The 20,926-nt window shown below is 40.4% G+C and overlaps 2 protein-coding genes across 3 annotated transcripts in view; one reads left to right on the top strand and one right to left on the bottom strand.

Annotated features, from left to right (window-relative positions):
* Positions 1–677: 677 nt before the first annotated feature.
* Positions 678–20,659, top strand: LOC134324596 (WD repeat, SAM and U-box domain-containing protein 1-like). Its single transcript, XM_063006491.1, has 12 exons — positions 678–1,078; positions 4,019–4,206; positions 4,553–4,639; positions 7,746–7,839; positions 8,027–8,060; positions 8,170–8,210; positions 8,986–9,086; positions 9,901–9,927; positions 10,528–10,707; positions 10,799–10,933; positions 11,978–12,146; positions 20,573–20,659. The coding sequence occupies exons 1-11, from the start codon at positions 681–683 to the stop codon at positions 12,127–12,129; spliced, it is 1,437 nt and encodes a 478-aa protein (XP_062862561.1). The 5' UTR covers positions 678–680; the 3' UTR covers positions 12,130–12,146; positions 20,573–20,659.
* tanc1b (tetratricopeptide repeat, ankyrin repeat and coiled-coil containing 1b) overlaps positions 13,347–20,926 on the bottom strand; it is a 150,435-nt gene continuing 142,855 nt past the window's right edge. For both annotated transcript variants that reach the window (XM_063006489.1, XM_063006490.1), the window contains 6 exons: positions 20,582–20,757; positions 20,139–20,271; positions 18,356–18,447; positions 17,434–17,580; positions 16,097–16,197; positions 13,347–15,992 (listed from right to left, as the gene is read on the bottom strand). In XM_063006489.1, the coding sequence (XP_062862559.1) occupies positions 14,663–15,992; positions 16,097–16,197; positions 17,434–17,580; positions 18,356–18,447; positions 20,139–20,271; positions 20,582–20,757 (1,979 nt within the window). In that variant the 3' untranslated portion in view covers positions 13,347–14,662. The remainder of the gene's footprint in view (positions 15,993–16,096; positions 16,198–17,433; positions 17,581–18,355; positions 18,448–20,138; positions 20,272–20,581; positions 20,758–20,926) is intronic.

Consider the following 20,926-nt stretch of genomic DNA (forward strand, 5'->3'; position numbering starts at 1 on the left):
ACATATTGGTTTTGCAAAGCTGCAAAGTACGCGTGTAATTTGGAACAGTAACTGCGCACACGAGCTTCTGTATTATGTGCAAACAGTTGGTTGTATTGTACAGCAGTTAATATGTAATGTTCTACCCATGTTCTCAACACTTATTTTACCAGCAACTAAGATGAGAAAGGTAACACACCCTGCCATGCCTGAATTAGAATAATGCCCTTTAATAATCTGTTAGAATGGAAAACAAGTATGTTTGCAGAATGAAGTGATAAGCTCTGTGTTATGCACCATTATCTCCACTATCTGACCACTCGTGATTTTTTATTATTTCCCAGTCCAGGAAGTGTTGGAGCCAAGGGCGGTTAGGGCTAAATGTCAATTTGCTTTGTATTGCAGGTGTAAGTGGACTTTATCGCTGTTGAACATAAATTGTACATCTTTTATCAAGTGCACTAGGTGTTCAGGAGGCAGCCGTTTGGGAGTGAACCAAAGTCCGTGACCAAATCATTGGAACGGTCAATGTAAACATCTGGTTGTGTTTTTTATTATAAAACGCTTCTTCTTAGGTTAGTTTGATTGAGGCTGTACCCTGAAACTGTGGTGCTTTATTTATGATCAAGTAAAGCTGATCATTAATCATTTTTACTTGAGAGACATTTGGTCAGTTTGCCGGGTGGTGGACGGTTGCGGTAATGGCGACACTGTTGCGCACTTTGCGTGACCACAGTGATGATGTTAACAGCTGTAGTCTGTCGGAGGAGATTTTGGCGACCTGTTCGGGGGATAAAACAGTACGTGTGTACAGTCTGGCTGACTTTGAGGAGGTGAGTTTCTCCCCGCTGAGAGGACACGGGTACGCGGTCCACTGGTGCACTGTGAGCCGCTGTGCTCGTTATCTGGCCTCCTGCTCCACGGACGCGCTCACTATACTGTGGAGTTTAAGTACAGGACAGATTCTGGCTCAACTGCAGCACCCTGGTCGCAGTCCTGTCCGAATGTGCTGCTTCTCTCCGGACTCGTCCTGTATCATCTCAGCTGCTTCAGATGGCACTGTGGCGCTTTGGGACCTGCCCTCGTACACACTGCTCAGGTGAGCGATGCACACACACACACACACACACACACACAGACTCACACACAGACACACACACACACACACAACACACACGACACACACACACAGACACACACACACACACACACACACACACACACACACAGACACACACACACAACACACACAGACACACACACACAGACACACACACACAACACACAGACACACACACACAGACACAGCACACACAGACACACACACAGACACACACACAGCACACCACACACAGACACACAGACTCACACACACAGACACACACACAGACACACACAGACACACACACAGACACACACACAGACACACACACAGACACACACACAGACACACACACACAGACACACACACAGACACACACACAGACACAGACACACAACACAGACACACACACAGACACACACAGACACACACACACAGACACACACACAGACACAGACACACAACACACAGACACACACACACACACACACACACACAGCACACACACACACACAGACACACACACACACACAGACACACACACAGACACACACACACAGCACACACACAGACACACACACAGACACAGACACACACACACAGACACACACACAGACACACACACAGACACACACACAGACACACACACACAGACACACACACACAGACACACACACACAGAGACACACACACACACAGACACACACACAGACACAACACACACACACACACAGACACACACAGACACACACACACAGACAGACACACACACAGACACACACAGACACACACACAGAGACACACAGACACACACACAGACACACACACACAGAGACACACACACGACACACACACACAGACACACACACACAGACACACACACAAGACACACACACACAGACACACACACACAGACACACACAGACACACACACACAGACACACACACACACAGACACACAACACACAAGACACACACACACAGAGACACACAGACACACACACAGACACACACACAGACACACACACAGACACAGACACAGACACACACACAGACACACACACACACACAGACACACACACAGACAGAGACACACAGACACACACAGACACACACACACAGACACACACACAGAACACACACACACATACACACACACACACAGACACACACACACACACACACACAGACTCACACACACACACAGACACACACACACACAGACACACACGACACAGACACACACAGACACACACACACAGACACAGACACACAACAGACACACACACACAGACACACACAGACACAACACACACAGACACACACAGACACAGACACACACACACAGAGACACAGACACACACACACACACACACACAGACACACACAGACACACACACACACACACTAGTCACCCAAATCATGGAAAACTTCCTTTTCAGTGAGCCTAATAAAACCAGTATGCCCTTAATTAGTTACAGTCTGTCAACAGGTGTTTTGTCGATTTATCCTACAAGGTGTTCAGGTCATGGTAGTTTGAATCCAAGGATTTAAGATAAGATAAGATAAGATAAGATAAGACTTTATTGATCCCCTTAGGGAAATTAACTTGTTACAGCAGTAGGAAGACAGCAAAAAACAGTAAGAAATACAACTAAGTTAAGATATTGCACACATAGTGTGTAGTTGTGTATTAAATCCCCCATGACCAAATGAACACTAATAATCACAAATAAACATGTTCTAAAATAAATTCACCATAAGTGTAAGTTTCTTTATACTTACTCACTTTCTTAACCGCTTATCCAATTAGGGTCGTGTGGGTGGGTGGTGGTGCTGGAGCCTATCCCAGCTTTTCAATGGGCACAAGGCACCATCGCAGGGCAGACACACATACACACACCCATTCACCTACAGGACAATTCAGTGTCTCCAATTAACCTGACTGCATGTTTTTGGACTGTGGGAGGAAACTGGAGCTTCCGGAGGAAACCCACGCAGACACGGGGATAACATGCAAACTCTGCACAGAAAGAACCCGGACCGCCCTGCCTGGGCATCGAACCCAGGACCTTCTTGCTGTGAGGCAACAGTGCTACCCACCGAGCCACCGTGCCGCACAGTTTCTTTATTCATTCATTCATTTTCTTATCCACTTATCCAATTAGGGTCGCAGGGAGGGGGGTGCTGGAGCCTATCCCAGCTTTTCAATGGGTGCAAGGCACACAGTAACACCCTGGACGGGACGCCAGTCCATAGCAGGGCAGACACACACATACACACCCATTCACTTATTGAGCAATTCAGTGTCTCCAATTAACCTGACTGCATGTTTTTGGACTGTGGGAGGAAACCGGAGCTCCCGGAGGAAACCGACACAGACACGGGGCGAACATGCAAACTCCACACAGAAAGAACCCGGACTGCCCCGCCTTGGGATGGAACCCAGGACCTTCTTGCTGTGAGGTGACAGTGCTACCCACTTAGCCACCATGCCGCCCAGTTTCTTTATAAGTTTTCTTTTTTTCACTGATACAATAGAATAAACTTAAGTAAGAACATACCCCCAGTGTAAGTCATTTATACATTTACTGACCACAGTGTATGTGTTTATTTAGTCACAGAATAAGAAAAGCTGCACATATCAAATTCCAAGTGTGCCATAAACTGTACAGGTGTATGTAACCATTTAACATTTACTGAAAGGTTAATCATTAATCCCTGAATTATTACCTGAACAATCTGACAACAGGTGAGTTATTTGACATGATGAGTTATTCTGCCTAATTTTTAAATCTATATTGTATTGAACTGATCTTATAATTAGGAAAATAATACCTTCCATACTTCCATACATACATTCATTTTCATCTTGTTTTTATTGTTTTCATTTCTGATGAGTGCCATGTTTGGTTGGTGAATGCTGTTTTTTTTTAGGTTTGGTACGGTGTGTGAGGGGACCGTGGTGACGTGCTCCTTTTCACCATGTGGGCAGATGTTTGTAACAGGCTCCACTTTGGGAGATTTGCGATTCTGGAGTCTAACCATGAAGCCGCTGTGTGCAGAGAGTCAGGCTCATGACCTGGGAGTCTCCTGCTGCCAGTTTTCTCCACAGACTCATATTGGTAAGTACCACTATTTACAGCTCTAAATAAATGTCGCAGCTTACCAGAGACATTATAGGAACTGCAGCGAGGGGTATTACTAATTTTCATTAACTGGCTTGTGTTGCCTGTGTTGGTGTTGCAAAGAAACACTGGCTGATGGTACCATGTAACTAAAATGTTTATGTTTAATGTTAATAAACATTATATGTGTATGTATATTTTGTACTTAATAAATTATGTAACATTTAAAATAATTAGGATTATTGCAGCTAAAGCTGGTACCATGTTGGCCTTGACTAAGTCTAACAAAATAGAGTGATTTTATTTTAACATTTTGACTTTCTGCCTAATATTTGTGTTTTAGATTGCCAAGTTATGACATTTCGATTGGCATCTGGTGGGCAGGACAGCCACCTGAAGATATGGATGATTTCCCAGCATGCAACAGCAGGTGCCTCTCCTCAACAACTCACACACTGTGCTATGTTCAGAGAGCAGCGTCTTTTGATCTCAGCTGCTTCATAGGCCTGACAAACAGAGTCCAGCATGACCTGATTGTTAAGTAGCCTTGAAAGTAATGCCAGCCAAGAATGCACACAGGATTACTTCAAAATACTTTATTTGTTTTCTATTTAATTGTGCATAATATAACCCTCTCACTTCATACTGACAGTATTCTATTACTATCCCTCATGCTTTGTAGATGGCTCTACTCTGGCATAATCTATACAACTGCTGCTAACATTTCATTCAGAAAAATTAAGCTTCATTGGGCTTAATGTTAATAGTAGGCTGTGGTATTTATAAAGGGTTTTTTGATAGAGTGAAATAAGTTTGGAGGTTGGAGGTAGGATATAGTCTATTTTCTAGGGATGCAAATGTTCACGTTTTTTCGTAATCAATAATAGCCATCATACGTTTTTTGGCTAGTTACAACTTAAATAAATTGTAGTGATTTTTATAGATTTTTTAAAAAAGACATGCATGCAGTTATACTAAATGTATTTTTATAGAAATAAATATTGCGCCCAGGTGGGGCAGCGGGATATTCCACTAGAACACCAACGGCAAGATTCTGAACACCTTGGTTCGAAACTCGCCGTTGCCTTCAGTCGGCTGGGCGCCATCTGGCGGGCATAATTGGCAGTGCCTGCAGCAGATACTAATTGGCCGCTGTATCTGCAGGGTGGTTGCCGGACTATGTGTTGTTGAGTGGGTCTTTATATGCTGTGTAAGGACCCTGATTGACGGAAGAGACTCCTCTGAAGAATGCAGGGACGAGAAGAGGGTGTACAGCGATGTGCTCTCCTCGGATGCAATCTGGCATCTCTCAGCAGCGGAAGACAAATTGAGTGCGTTAAATCGGGAGGAAAATGGAGAGAAAATGCATAAAAAAGAAAGAAATATTAAAATATAAAATTTGGGCATTTTATAATGATATAAAAACATTAGTACATTCTTTTGAATCTTTATTTAACTGGCAAAAGTACAAAGAAAAGATTTGTTTGATCATTTGGATGGTCCATATTATTTTTGGCACAGAGAGATTGACGTCAGTTTTTTCCGTCAAAACTAGCTAAAACATGGTCATGTGAAAACAGCTCATGTTTCCACTTCTGTTTTAAGCAGATGAGTTTTGCTCTAGGTGTAGAAAATTTAAAGTGCCCTTTGACCTGGGTAGTCATATTTCTACTCTTATTGATCTTTCTGACCTTTCCTGGCACTGACGTGATTGACATCTTATACTGATGTGGGAGATGGGATGGCATGCTCAAGTATTTGCTGGCTTGGAATGTTCTCTAAAAAATACTTTCCATGTTATGAAGGTGTGAGTGCTTCTTATTTATTAGAATGTGCTTGCTTGTGCAGGTCATTTACTGCCATTCATTTTCTGTTGCTATAGTAATGGTTGTGGTTGACTAAGGCGTACATCCCTTGTCACTTCCTGCTGGGACTTTCCAAGACAGGCGTTTGCTTCGAATAAATTGTGTGAACACACACACACACACACATATACAAGAATAAGCAGCAGTCAGTCATGGGGGTGCTGGGATATGATATTGTTTTTCTCTGGAAATTGGTTGTGCAATGTGTGGATGGAATATTTATGACTTCTGTCCTCTGATAGGTTTTATTAGTTTCTGTAGCATGCTGACAATAATCTCATTCAACCAACAAGTACAAAACTCGGTATTAAAACATGCATGTTGCTGTCTGGAAAAGAGGATTATTTACCCTGTCCATCAGAGTGATCTAATCCAACTGCAGGGTTATGTTAGCTACACAGGTGTAAAGTATTGAAGTGAAATTTAAGTATTTAGGTGGTGGATCATTCTCAGCACTGCAGTGACAATGACATGGTGGTGGTGTGTTAGTGTGTGTTGTGCTGGTATGAGCAGATCAGACACAGCGGCGCTGCTGGAGTTTTTAAATACCGTGTCCACTCACTGTCCACTCTATTAGACATTCCTACTTGGTTGGTCCACCTTGTAGATGTAAAGTCAGAGACGATCGCTCATCTATTGCTGCTGTTTGAGTTGGTCATCTTTTAGGCCTTCATCAGTGGTCACAGGACGCTGCCCACGGGGCGCTGTTGGCTGGATATTTTTGGTTGGTGGACTATTCTCAGTCCAGCAGTGACAGTGAGGTGTTTAAAAACTCCAACAGCATTTCTGTGTCTGATCCACTCATACCAGCACAACACACACTGACACACCACCACCATGTCAGTGTCACGGCAGTGCTGAGAATGATTCACCACCCAAATAATACCTGCTCTGTGGTGGTCCTGTGGGGGTCCTGACCATTGAAGAACAGCATGAAAGGGGGCTAACAAAGCATGCAGAGAAACAGATGGACTACAGTCAGTAATTGTAGAACTACAAAGTGCTCCTATATGGTAAGTGGATCTGATAAAATGGACAGTGTGTGTAGAAACAAGGAGCTGGTTTTCATATTATGGCTGATGGGTGTATATATCTTCTTGTATTTCTTGCATTTTACATTTTTTACTTCTACTCCCTGTATTTGACAGCATTACTATCACTACAGAACTGTTTATGTAGAATAGAACCGATAGAGCTGATCTGTTCTAAAACTTCAGACAGCTTCTATTGCGGTGTTTCTGCAAGCAAAAAATTACATTCACTCTCCTTTGATTTTACATGTGCTGATGGGTATTACGACTGAGATTAAATTCTCTCAGAGAATCAAATTTGAGTTAACCCCTAATATTTGTCATGGATTCCACTTGAATCATTTCTTTTTTTTGTGTTAATTGATTTTGTTAGGCTGTCTTCTGATAATGCTTCTCTTAGGTAGGGTTACCATTAGGGCATGTCTGTAAAATGCAAATAAAATCCGAAAGTGGTCATTTGTAAATTCTCTTTGTGTCTTCATTAAATAATAATAATAAATGTAAAAACGGTTCTAGCACAAAATCCTAGCACAGAAAATATGCATCCAAGCCTAATTCCTGTGTTTTAGACGATAACTGTATGGTGTACATTTGTCTCTTGTGTGCATGTTGTGGAGTTTCCTGTGTGTTTGTGTTGCAGGTTGCAGTATAAAGCTTCTCTATACTCTGAGTGCGCAGTCACTCCCTGTTCTGTCCTGTGCTTTTTCATTTGATGGACACATCATTGTGTCTGGGTGAGTATCACTCAATATTATTTTCTTGGACTTTTAAACCACTAGGGGGACCTGACATGTCACAATCTGTTCCCTTTGTTAGAACTTGTGATTTAATGGCTAAAGATTTACAAAACTAAGTAACACACTGTTTCATTATTCACTCTGTCTAACTGTATTTCCATGTTATTTTTTTGTCATTCTGCAGTTCGGTGGATAAAACTGTGGTTATATATGATGCGGTGAGTAAACTAGTTTGTTAAAGATTTCTGGTGTTACTATTATATCAAACTTCACCAAGATGCAAAATATAAGTAACAGGGTCAACGTAAACGTGTGTGTTGTTTGCAGAATGAAGGAGTTGTGTTGCACTGTATAACACAGCATGAGAGGTGAGTGTGATACTCACCTGCTTTACCCTCTATCCCACTGTGATCCTCACAGCTGACCTCTTCCTGACCCCTCTGCTTTTTAACTGTCTTTTTTGCTTGCATTTTCTAAAGTCTAGTTTACACTTAATGTTGCTACACAGAAAATCTATACAGCACACACCACTCAATTCAGGCAATTGCCATACCTACCATTCCTACTGCGTCCTTTTATGCGCTGTATAGGGGGTCAGCCAGCAAGCAGAGGCCGCAGTTGCAGCAAAAATGAGAAACTTGTTTGTCCATTTTCCCTTCAGGCACATCCAATCGTGTCTGTGCAAGCGCACAACCGATTGCTAACTGGGATTCGAGCTGGAAACCTCCGTGGTGGCATGATAACATATAGACCTCTGCGCCACACCAATGCCCAGACATTCACTGTTGTACCATCATTCTCTTTTTAAAGCTAAACCTCCACCATGTTACCAAAGTGTGCCAATGCATATGTTGTTTTGGCTTCCTGCAAAGCTGTGTTGAATCACTAGCTACATGGAACAGATGGAAGTCACTCTAAAGTGAGAAATATAAATATGATCACACTAGGTTGAGCTGATAGGAAAGCTACAGTAACTCAAATAAGCACTCTTTACAACCAAGGAAGGCAGAAAAGCAACCCAGGACTCATAACAATTAATCTAAAACAAGTTACAGTTATGACTGTTTTGCACCTTTCAAACATAAGTTAGAAAATGGCAAATCTGGCTGAAAATGTCCATTTTTGTCTTTTTCTGTACTGTAGGTATGTAACAGCCTGTGCATTTTCCCCCACTGAGCTACTGCTGGCCACTGGCTCCATGGATAAAACAGTCAGTATTTGGAAAATAGGAGATGCTTTGCCAAGTAAGTTGTAAAGACATTTTACAAAGAAAATTTATCTGCTAAGATTTGACCACTTCCACCTAATAACACCTTGCTGCTGTAATTCAAAATGTAATCAATCGAAACTCTCATATTGTATGTTTGATTCAAACTGATACACAGATCTTGCATATTAACATATGACGTGTTATCTGTTTGTAATATTATTTTTTTCAGTGGATTCAAAATGTGTTTGATTAGATTTTGAATAGACATATTTGGCACATAATTAACTCATCGTTCTACACTTATTCACCCACAATGTCAAAGTAAAACATGTTTTTAGAGGTTTTTTTGAAAATGAATTAAAAAACTAAAATTTCTAAGTGTTCGAACCCTTTGCTTTGGCACTCCAAATAATGGTGATGTACATCATGTTTGCTCTTTTTGAGATGTGTCTAGAACTCAACTGGCGTCCACCTGTTGCAAGTTTAAATGACTGGACATATATATGGTCTATAGCCACAATTTACACTGCATTGTCAGATTAAACACCAAGCCATGAGGTCTCATGAACTGTCTATGAATCTTTCGATCAGGTGCGGAAAGGCGTGGTTTAGGGCAAGGATATATAATAATATCTAAGGCTTATAATAATGAAAATAAAAAAGATTGGCACAGCCTTAAACTTTGCTAAAGTTGGCACCTGTGTAAGAAGGGCCTTGATCAGGAAGGTAAGAAAAAACCTAATGGTCACCATAGAAGAGCTCTAAAAGTCGTGTGCAAAGATGGGAGAACCTGTTGTTCCTTAAGTCTTCTTTGTTGAGGATTTCACTGTTTTCTTTTTCTTTTTTAGCTGATCTACCAAAAACTGCAAGTCAAGGTAAGAGATACATCATTCCAGTGCCTTTTAATGCTGCCCTTAAAATTTCTTATTAAATCCAATGATGCCCTGCAATAAAGAAGTAATAAATAATTAAATGCTGAAAGTCATGAAATGTAGATGCACATGAGATGAACGTGGTGATTTTTGTCTGTGTTTTAAGCAAAATTGGACTTAAGAAATATAGAGATTTTACACGTCTGACAGACTGTGGGTGAGAAACAGATTGATGGAAAGAGGATGAGTAGAGCTTATTTATGGTTGTTTATAAGTCAGGCTGAGCTCAGCTCCTCAAATTCAGAGACTGTGACAGAATGATAAGGAAAGAAATGCTGGAATACAGTTGTAGAATAAATGAGTAATTCTTTAACTAGTCAAACTGTCTATATTGTTATTTCATTTTTGGAACGGTTGGGAAATTTTGTAAAATGCAATAGTACATGAATCTGTGGTTTGTTTATTCTCTTGAGTCTTTATTTAACTAACAATAATACAAAAAAAGATTTCTTGCTAAAATAACAATGGACTTTCTGGGAAAAGATGTTGTCTTAATGGCAGTATAGGTCTCTCATTTCCTGTCTTCTTTTTTATTGTGGACAGTAAAAAAGTCTTTAGGTCACTCCAGAATGCTGGTGACTGATTGGTCAGAGGAGGATGTGGCTGCGTGGCTACAGGAAGAGGGATTTGATGCTCTGATTCACACCTTTAAGGCTCATAACATTGATGGACCTGAGCTCATCACTCTTACTAAAGAGATACTGGCCACAGAGCTGAACGTTGGTAAGAACAATTTTGGGAAATCTGATAGCTTTGTTTTAGGCAACTTTAGTGTTAAAGTGCAGTTTAAACCCTCGATACCTCTGGTCTGTAGAGTCGCTGGGTCTTCGGAGTAAAATTATAAGAAAAATTGAGGAGCTGAAATCTGCACTGACGGGTTCTGACATCCCAGATGAGTTCCTGTGTCCAATCACAAGAGAGTTAATGAGGGATCCAGTCATGGCTGCAGGTTAGTAAAAAATAGACTCATTCATTCATTAATTTATTCATTGTTTGTTTTACCACTGCTTTATCCTGGTCATGGTCGCGGTGGGTCTGAGTCATTGGGTGAAAGACAGAAAACAAGTGGACAGTTCGTCACAGGGCAGAACAGAGACTGTAATTAGAAAACTGACCCAAACAAGAACAATGAAGCCTTTTAACATGCCACTTGAGCCCAGTCATGTCATTCCATTACTAAATCCAGACTTGTTAAGCCTTTATAGTATGAAAGATTGTTTTTTTTTGCATTTTCCCCTTTCCATCCCAATCTTGTTGTTTGCAATTTAACCATTATACCTTTCATGCAGTCAACAGACCAATGAAGTGCCTTATAAATAGTCCAGTGACATAAAGAACATGCAGTTTGCTTTTATTTAGCAAAATTTGCATCATGTATCTTTCCTTGCCAGATGGGATTCTCCACTAAAACCTTTATTCTGTAAAAAATGTGATTCCAAATGCTCGAAGTAGTTGCACGTGTGTATGTGTAGCTTATGCTGTTTTTTTCCAGTACTATTGGTTTAATTATCTGCAAGTTTGGAACCACAAGTTATTGGACAAATCTGCCACTAATGATAGGAACATTTAAACGATCTTGTAATTGCATTTCTAATGAAAAGAGAAATGGGTCAAACTTGAACCACAGTGCTGTCATCAACTATTTTCCGACTGTAGCCTTCTCCAAGCTGCATAGTTGTTCATTAAAAAATGATAAATGCACTGAAAATATACAAAAACAGAATTGATTGAATAATTGTTTTTAATTCCTATTTTATAAAATGATTTTGACCATATAGAGCAAGAGAGAAAAATTAAAATGATCCATTTAGCTTCTTCCCTCTTCACCTGTTTCCTTTTTACTGCAACCCATCCCCAGACAGTGAGAGAAAACACACTGTGCTGTTTGCATCTGTGCTTTACTGTAGATAATTGCTGCACAGAGCCATGTATTAAACCCAGCAATCACACACATCAAGGATTGTAAGTGCTCATTATTGAATTCTCTAAACAGATGGCTACTCGTATGAGAGAGCGGCGATTGAGAGCTGGATCACCACTGGAAACCATTCCAGTCCAATGACCAACTTACCTCTCCACAGCACCGTCTTCACTCCCAACAGAACACTTAAAATGGCTATAGGACGTTGGAAAGCTTCTCAGTGATTGCAGCCATGGTAATGGTGAGTCCTGCTCTGATGGAGGTTATTTTTGGAAGGCTTTTGCAGACCAAAACATCTTTCAATCAGCTGAACTGCAGGTGGTTTGCAGTAGGCCAGTCTTACTGTCTTTTGTACAAAATTGAATTTGTACATTTTGTCAGCTGTACTAAATGTGACCATTATAAATTTGAAAATGGAATAAAGTAAATTCTTAAGATTCATGAAATACCAATCTGACCTTGACATGTGGGTAAGCAATACATTTCACTATTTAAAAGTAGTCTTCTCTCTTTCAAGCTTATTTATGGAAATGAAAATAATAATACTGAAAATCATTTTAATGTTGCCATGTTCCATAGTGTAAATATGTCTCTACATATGTGATCTAGAGTAAGTGAGATATGAATAAGCACCACTATTGAAAATGCTACAGGATTACGGACATACACCGATCAGCCATAACATTAAAACCACCTCCTTGTTTCTACACTCACTGTCCATTTTATCAGCTCCACTTACCATATAAGAGCACTTTGTAGTTCTACAATTACTGACTGTAGTCCATCTGTTTCACTGCATGCTTTGTTAGCCCCCTTTCATGCTGTTCTTCAATGGTCAGGACTCTCTCAGCACCAGTAGGTATTATTTAGGTGGTGGATCATTCTCAGCACTGCAGTGACACTGACATGGTGGTGGTGTGTTAGTGTGTGTTGTGCTGGTATGAGTGGATCAGACACAGCAATGCTGATGGAGTTTTTAAATACCTCACTGTCACTGCTGGACTGAGAATAGTCCACAACCAAAAATATCCAGCCAGCAGCGCCCCATGGGCAGCGTCCTGTGACCACTGATGAAGGTCTAGAAGATGACCAACTCAAACAGCAGCAACAGATGAGTGATCGTCTCCGACTTTACATCTACAAGGTTGACCAACTAGATAGGAGTGTCTAATAGAGTGGACGGTGACCAGTGGTCCTGACCATTGAAGAACAGGGTGAAAGCAGGCTAAAACAGTATGTAGAGAAACAGATGGACTACAGTCAGTAATTGTAGAACTACAAAGTGCTTCTATATGGTAAGTGGAGCTGATGAGTGTAGAAACAAGGAGGTGGTTTTAATATTATGGCTGATCAGTGTACATACAATCTATAAAGAATGTCATGAAAGATGTATGCAAGTTGTATGTATGTAAGCTGAACAGAAGAGCATTGGTACAGGATAGCTGTTTAACAGTGGCATTGTTTATTTCCTGTTTGTGATGGCAGTAATGCATCTGTACAGCATGTGATTAATAATTGTCACATTACTGAAACATGACAACTGTTGCAACTAACATATTTATATAAAATAGAACTTCTTGCCCCAAAGCCTCTCGCTGTATACTGTATTTCCTTTTACTGAAACACCCACTGTAACATGCACCTCAACATACATCTCCTCCTTAGAGCTTCTTATTGAAATATTTCTTTAGCAACTGTGCAAAAATAACTATATAAAATATATTGCTTTTACAATTACCAAGCCATAGGCACTGTAAATAAATTATTCTACACAGCAAAACAAGCACAGCAAAGAAAAAAATATTAGATCTGAAACATTATAGGACATATTTAAACAGAACATACAAACTTGGGTGTATTTAGTAACGTTACAAATCACAACTAACGTGCATAAAAATGCAACATACACATACAGTGAAATACACTGACAACTTTACATAAAATATAAGGCTTTAAAAATACACACAGGTTATTATATACAAAGCTTTTTATTTCTCTGATGCAGTTTAGCAACAGTTTATACTGCTAATAACCTGCCATTCTAACACCAGTCCCAGAATGCACTGCATTAGAGGTTACACATCTTTATATCAATTTTGCACTTTCATTAATAAACTCTAGACTAGACTTTGTTTCAGCACCAGTGATATAATGTAGTATTGACAGTGTGATCCTCCAAAGATACATGTTCTGTGTGCATTATGAGTGTTGCAGTGATGCTGTGTAAAGTGCTGAGCGTGGGTCTCTGTGCGTTCTTTTGCACTGATTTATTTCCTGTGTGGCTAAAGTAAGGTGAGCCAGCAGCAGCCAAATGAATCTGTAAATGAAGTAAAATGGTAATGAAACAGGTAAATGGATCCTAGTGAAAATGTTGGTCCCATTAAAATAAAAGAAGAAAAGTCCTGATATATTCCTCTGTATCAAAAATTGAAAAATAGAAAAGTGGAAATATAACAAGACTTTAAGTAGTAACTAAATGAAATGTGTTAATGTTATATTTTATCTTAATTAAAATGCATGAATAAGAAATGGGTAGAAATGTTTACTACTCTAGAAACTGTGTATGATAATTTAGTTTAACTATGTAACTTTTACTAGTAAACATTCTATTATCACTGGTACAAATTTGCTGGTGCCCTGGTTATGTTGTAAAGGCTTAACGTGGAGGGGAACAAAACCACTTGATTGAATATTTAAAGGCGTGTGAATGTGTTTACATGAGAGAAATGAAACAGTGGCTTTCTGACTGTATTATATCTATACATTTGATTCAATAAAGGATCGCTTTGGTTTCATTGAAGCTACATGAATGGCAGGATTATCTCGGCTTAAGCCGGGATGTGTGGGCTTGCTGTCCGTGTAGGAATGTGCCATGGTCACTGCTGGCTTGGTAACCGATTGGCAGAACTGATCACTAAATGCTGTACAATGCAGGTTGCCATTGTGCAGGCTTCCTAAAGTGGCTCCCTGAGAGGAGGTCTTTAGCTGCTCAGAGTAAGATGTGCCTGGTTTTAGGAAAGCCAGCTCACTGTTCACTCCTGCAGTGGACATGCCATGACTCTCTGGGTGACTTTGCCAGACCCGTGACATTGACTGCTGGCCTTGCAGATGCTGCTGCTGCTGCTGCTGCTGCTGCTGCTGCTGAAATCGAGCTGTTTTGTCCATAATACCCATGAAAGGTCGAGGTTTGTACTCTTTGTTCTTGTCCACACTGGTTTTGGTGCGAACATCTGGGCCCTGGAGCTTGCCGCTGTCTGACAGACTGCTGCTGGAAGCCAGACTGCTTGTAGAACTGGACACTCTCATACTGCCAGGCTGAGATCCAGAGCCTGATCCTGCTCCCAGGGCACATTCCTTCCTCGGCTCCTGTCCTTGAGCTCCTGACGACAGAGCCAGACCCTCTAAAGAGCTCACAGAATGGGCTAAAAGTGTCTCTGGAGCCCTGATGCTGCTGGATGACACATATACCTGAGACAGAAGGACTCCTTCACCATCATGGTAAGCCGTAGCAGTGGACAAGTGTCCTCTGTCTTCACTAGCACAAACTGGATGGCTGATGTCAATGTCTGGCCCAGCTTTTAGCATGTGGCGGCCAGGGAGCGGGCTGGATGAGCTCTTGTTGCCCCCTGGACACGTGGAGCTCAGGTGCTGGTTAGTTTTGATGATCTGGGCTTGTTTGGTGGGCTGCAGTATTAGACTCTTGTGGGTTACAGACTCTCTCTGATGCTGCCGCTGGCTCTGTCTGTGAGGAGGAGGAGAATTCGACTCGGGTAGTGTCCTGTTAAAAGAGTAGAAGTTTTGAGACCAGCCCTCAGCTCTGTGGTCCAGTGGTGAAGACTCCTCCTGCTCCTCATGTAGATCTCTCACTGAGCTGTCCTCAGTGACCTCCTCATCGTCCTCATCATGTTCATGCTCATGGTCCGAGTTGTGAGACACTGAGAGCTGGTTCATTGTCCCCTGCTGTTTCAGGGCACGCTGCATTTGTTTACACTCCTCTTCCACTCGAGCCAGGAGACGGCGAATTTCTCGATTGTTGGGGCACAGCTTGCTTGCCTCGTTTAAGTCAGCTAACGCTGCGGTGAACTGCCTGTAAGTAAAAAAAGAAACATGATTGTAAACTTGAATATAAGAGAAAATAAGTGGTTTTTTTTTTTTTTTTTTTTTTTTGTTAAGTCAGGTGTAATCCTTTACCTGCTGCTCCTCTTGGCTCGAGCTCGAGCGTAGTACGCTTCATAACATTTAGGCTTCAGTTCCAGTGCTTTTGTGGCAAATTCCTCAGCCAGACCAAAGTCCTGCATGAAGGAGCAGAACAGTGTCTACAAACAATTTTGTAAATAAAAAGTAAACCTATACTACAGTACTCTGATATTGTGGCTCGTGTCAAAGGATCAATCACCATCCAAACAAGAAAAATTGTTTGTGCTGTTTGTAGTTCATTTCCATCAATTTCCACCAGGTGAGATTAATATTAGTCAGAATAATAGATATTGTAATTAATCAGACTTTGTTCCTGACCGTGCTGATGTGATTAATTGTAAGCTGTCAAACCTGTAGAGTGGAAGATTGGCTCTACAATAAGTATTTATCATTGTTTAATGGGTGCTTGACAAACAAGCTTTAACCTACAGCACTTAAGTGAAAAAATACACACAGTGAAAAAAACACGTTAGTTAGTTAATTAATTAGGATTTTAACGTCATGTTTTACACTTTTGGTTACATTCATGACAGGAACGGTAGTTACTGGTTACACAAGGTTTATCAGTTCACAAGATTATATCGAACACAGTTGTGGACAATTTAGTGTGTCCAATTAACCTCACTTGCATGTCTTTGGACTGGGAGGAAACCGGAGCACCCGGAGGAAACCCACGTGGACACGGGGAGAACATGCAAACTCCACACAGAAAGGACACGGACTGCCCCACCTGGGGATCGAACCCAGGACCTTCTTGCTGTGAGGCAACTGTGCTACCCACTTAACCACCGTGTCGTTCAAAAAAACACATGTAGTATTGTAAACCAAACCACCAAATACTTTTGACTGAATACAGATGTGCTAGCAACTAGGGGTTTCACTTAATGATAAATATATACGTTTACCTTTTTCATTAGATTGTGGATTTTCAAATTCATTCATTTTACTCACTGCACATTCAAGCACAATGAGGCTGGGAGTAATAAAATAAGGATTAGGAATGAGGTATTTTAACATTTTATTTTGTGCATTTTCTTGTCTAATTTCCAATTTACCTGTTGATTTGCTTATCAATATGAGCAGTATTGCACGTGGAGAGTCGTGCTTCACTATCTGTAAATCAGCTATCTCTCGTGCAAGCACCCCGACCAGCCAACAGTGCATCCATCTATGGAACCAATTCAACCATCGCTTCTTCAGACACAGCAAATAGCGTCTGCTGATAGCACTCAAGATCTCGGTGGTGCTGGTAGCACATTAGACCACTGTGCCAGCTGAGAATCATTTTAAAGCTTTACTTGAAGTATACCAGAAGAAAGAGTCATGCTTACATTAGTTTTTCTGCGACAGCGTGAGAGGTTGAGAAATAAAGAAACTCGCAGCTCTCGAAACGCCTTTAACTCTTCACCAAAGCCCTCTCTGGGAAACTTTCTCAGTGCATACTGATACCGCTGAGCTGCTTCCTTCATCTTCCCTCTCTGAGAGACAAAGTTTGAAAATAGAGCGTAAACGGGTAAGAAGAAGCCAAAAACAAATAGAGTAGAGCAATCAGATAATCAGCAGTTACACAGAGCCTCTTACACAGCCCCAGCATCAATCACTTTTTACAGCAGTGTTTCCCGTCTCTCCGACACTTGCATCAATCTCTTAAATGTCACACAGCAATCAATAAACCAATCAAACACACACAAACACCATCTGCTTTCATTTTCTTTAAACTGTTCTCTGATGTTAAGCTTGTGAACATAGTGAGTGCTTCTGAATTTAAGCACCAGTGTTAAAAACACATCACTTAAATACATTTGAATTGATAGCTTGTGTCAAATGCAGAATTAACAGAATGCTAGTTTTAGAGGGGTAAGCAAAACACTCCTACATGTTTTACACTTTGGTTCCATTCCTGACAGGACGTGAAGTTACAGGTTACACATGATTCATTAGTTCAAGTTTAACATAAATTTTGTATCACCTCACCTCAATTCACCTCACTTGCATGTCTTTGGACTGTAGGAGGAAACCGGAGTTCCCAGAGAAAACCCACACAGACATGGGGAGAACATGCTAACTCCACATAGAAAGGACACAGACCCAGGATCTTTTAAGTGTGAGGTGACAGTGCTACCCACCAAGCCACCATGGCCAAAAATACAGTTTAAAAAAGATCTTTCAATTAGTTGAACATTTCTGTATGACTGATATATAATCACAGAATCTGTTTTATCTTCTGGTATGAATACTTTATTTAGCTCCTACCTTGTAGAGCAAATTGCCTTCCTCCATAAGTTTCTGTAGCAGAATGATAAGGATGTCAGGCTTTGACGTAGCCATGGCCCAGGCAGCATTACCTATGTTAGGGATTGAGAAAAAAACGCTTGTTAAATTAAATCTTTCAATGTTGAATAATTAAAGCTTGACTGTGATAGTGGTACAGAGTAAAGTTACCTAAAGACTGTACCTGTTCGATCATAAGGTGATGTTCTGTAGCCTTAATGTGGGTTTTATTGAATGCAGTTAAGAGAGAGAAAAGTGTGAAACAAGAGTAGAAATCAGAGACATACAAAGGCAGAAATTCATAATGCAACAAAGAGAAAAAGATCTGAAGTGCAAAAGCATCCTAGACTCTATAGGTCTGATCTTCTTGTTACAGATTCATCATGTGTATCAAACAGAGGACAGCTGCCTAGCAGGACAGCATTTTTCTAACATTGCAAGTGCTTTAAAATAGTAATATTGTCTCTTGGAACAGAAGATGACATTTTCTATTGAACTATAGTTTCTGAGGTGACCATTCTTTTATATACCATATTTTCCAGAGTACAAAGAAATACAGGGTAAGGCAGGCTTGCTAGTTAGCTTTACTTAGCCAACTAGGTAGCTGTTTTTTTTCTGACCAACGGAAAAGGGCTGCCACTGGTTTGAAAGTCATTCTCAGAATAGATAATCTAGTGATATTCAATTAACAATACCAATACAATAATAATAAAACAAATATTCACACATAAATCAATAGACTACTGATGAGTATCTCAAAAACGAAGCTTTCAGACAGGTACCCTTAACATACTGTATGTAGCTATAACTGAATGGAAATGGAAAGGCAGGATGGAACACAGACTATGAATCTATGACATAATTAAATTCATCATGAACAGTTTAACCTCGTGCACAGAAAATTCCAGTCCACATCTACCACATTATGCTATTTATATAAAGAGATTAACCCTGGTAGAGTGTGTGAATAGGATTCATAACTCTGGTGTTGTAATGACTTGTTTTCTGGTGAAGTTGTTATAATAGAGCTGGTATTGTTTAACTCACTGCCAATGAGGCTGCTGTTAACGATCACTGCTGCAGTTGTCAGAGAGAATGCATAGCTATCACGTTAGCGGATGTCTGGAAATTCATTCATGAGCTACAATTTTCCTCAATAACAGTACTATATGGGGCATTTTAGGACAAAGTAACAGACTTTGGAAACATCCAACTGTTCTGCTAACATGTTGTTGCATTCATTGAATTGGAAAACCACAAACCCTTGCATGTATCCATACCTTTCTTTGTGGTAAACCATTATTTACAAGAATAATACCACTAACACAAGGCTAGCTTCTAAATTTTTCCCGAGAGTGATTATTATAGTTTGTGTCAGTTAGGGTGGGTTGTCAAAATGCCTTTCCAAGCTCTACTGCTTTTTTAACACTAAGCTTAAAAACAAACACAGTGAGTTAGACAGCTAAGGGAGTGTGTTGGATGTGAAGCAGAAGTCACACTAGCTTTAGTAGCATCACTTTGTCTGTTATCATTGATGCTGTGGGACAAATTTAAATAATTTATGTAATCCATCCCACACAACCCACTGACCAGCTCTGTTTAAGAGTGATATTATAAGTCCAAATTAAAATCATTAACCTCACAAATGCTGTTCTGACTAAATCGTCACAAATTCCAACAGGCACACACCGAAATCTTGTAAAAAGCCTTTTTCCTGAAAGCTGTTATAGTCATAAACTTTCCCACAAACAATAAATAAATTCACCTAGTTTGGCTCCTTTCTTGAGTAATGTGACCACCACTGAAGTGTTTCTGCAGCCTATAGCCCGATCGAGGGGCCTCATACCACTTAAATCCACATGTTCAATCACAGCTCCTCTCTCCACCAGATAATGTACCTGCATGCGCACACACACACACACACACACACCACAATACAATAAACACTACAGGGCAAACCAGGTTCTTGGTAACAATCTGAGCATAGCAACAGCAGCAGAATCTGATAAACAGTGCAATAAAATAACTCGAAATTAGTTCTCATTTCTCCTGATCTAAAATAATATACAGTTTATATAAAAGCTGCATTCAGGATCTGTATTTTGAGCATTGCCTAATGACCCTATTGTGTTCAATAAGTACTTTACAGCTAGTCTAAATTATATTTATAATATTGTATATAAATGTTCTTTTTTCCAGATAACTCACAATGTCTGAGTCTCCGTAGAATGCCGCCAGGTCCAGAGGAGTGCGTCCATTCTTGTCCGAATGATCTATAACTGCTCCTTTCTCCACCAGAAACTGTACAACATTCTTATGTCCCTTCAAGCACGCCCAGCTGAGAGGCGTTAACCCCTCCTTATCCACCGACTCTAAAGATGCACCTAGCAAAAACAATACAACAGTTATACCAATCTAGATACACATTTATATAGCAATGTAATTCAACTATACTCTTTAATCTATAGTGATATATAATATTAGAAATTATAGGCTATTACATTCAAAAACCTAATGCATGCTGCACATTGTTGCATTAATACGGTTATTAAA

Source organism: Trichomycterus rosablanca, chromosome 12, assembly GCF_030014385.1.
Source record: "Trichomycterus rosablanca isolate fTriRos1 chromosome 12, fTriRos1.hap1, whole genome shotgun sequence".
In the NCBI taxonomy this organism is placed as follows: domain Eukaryota; kingdom Metazoa; phylum Chordata; class Actinopteri; order Siluriformes; family Trichomycteridae; genus Trichomycterus; species Trichomycterus rosablanca.

Excerpts from the sequence above, each read along its gene's own strand:
- LOC134324596 (XM_063006491.1), top strand. The coding sequence starts at position 681 with ATGGCGACACTGTTGCGCACTTTGCGTGACCACAGTGATGATGTTAAC. Across the intron at positions 10,708-10,798 it reads GGCCACAGAGCTGAACGTTG|AGTCGCTGGGTCTTCGGAGT; the intron begins GTAAGAACAATT and ends TCTGGTCTGTAG. Across the intron at positions 10,934-11,977 it reads GGATCCAGTCATGGCTGCAG|ATGGCTACTCGTATGAGAGA; the intron begins GTTAGTAAAAAA and ends TTCTCTAAACAG.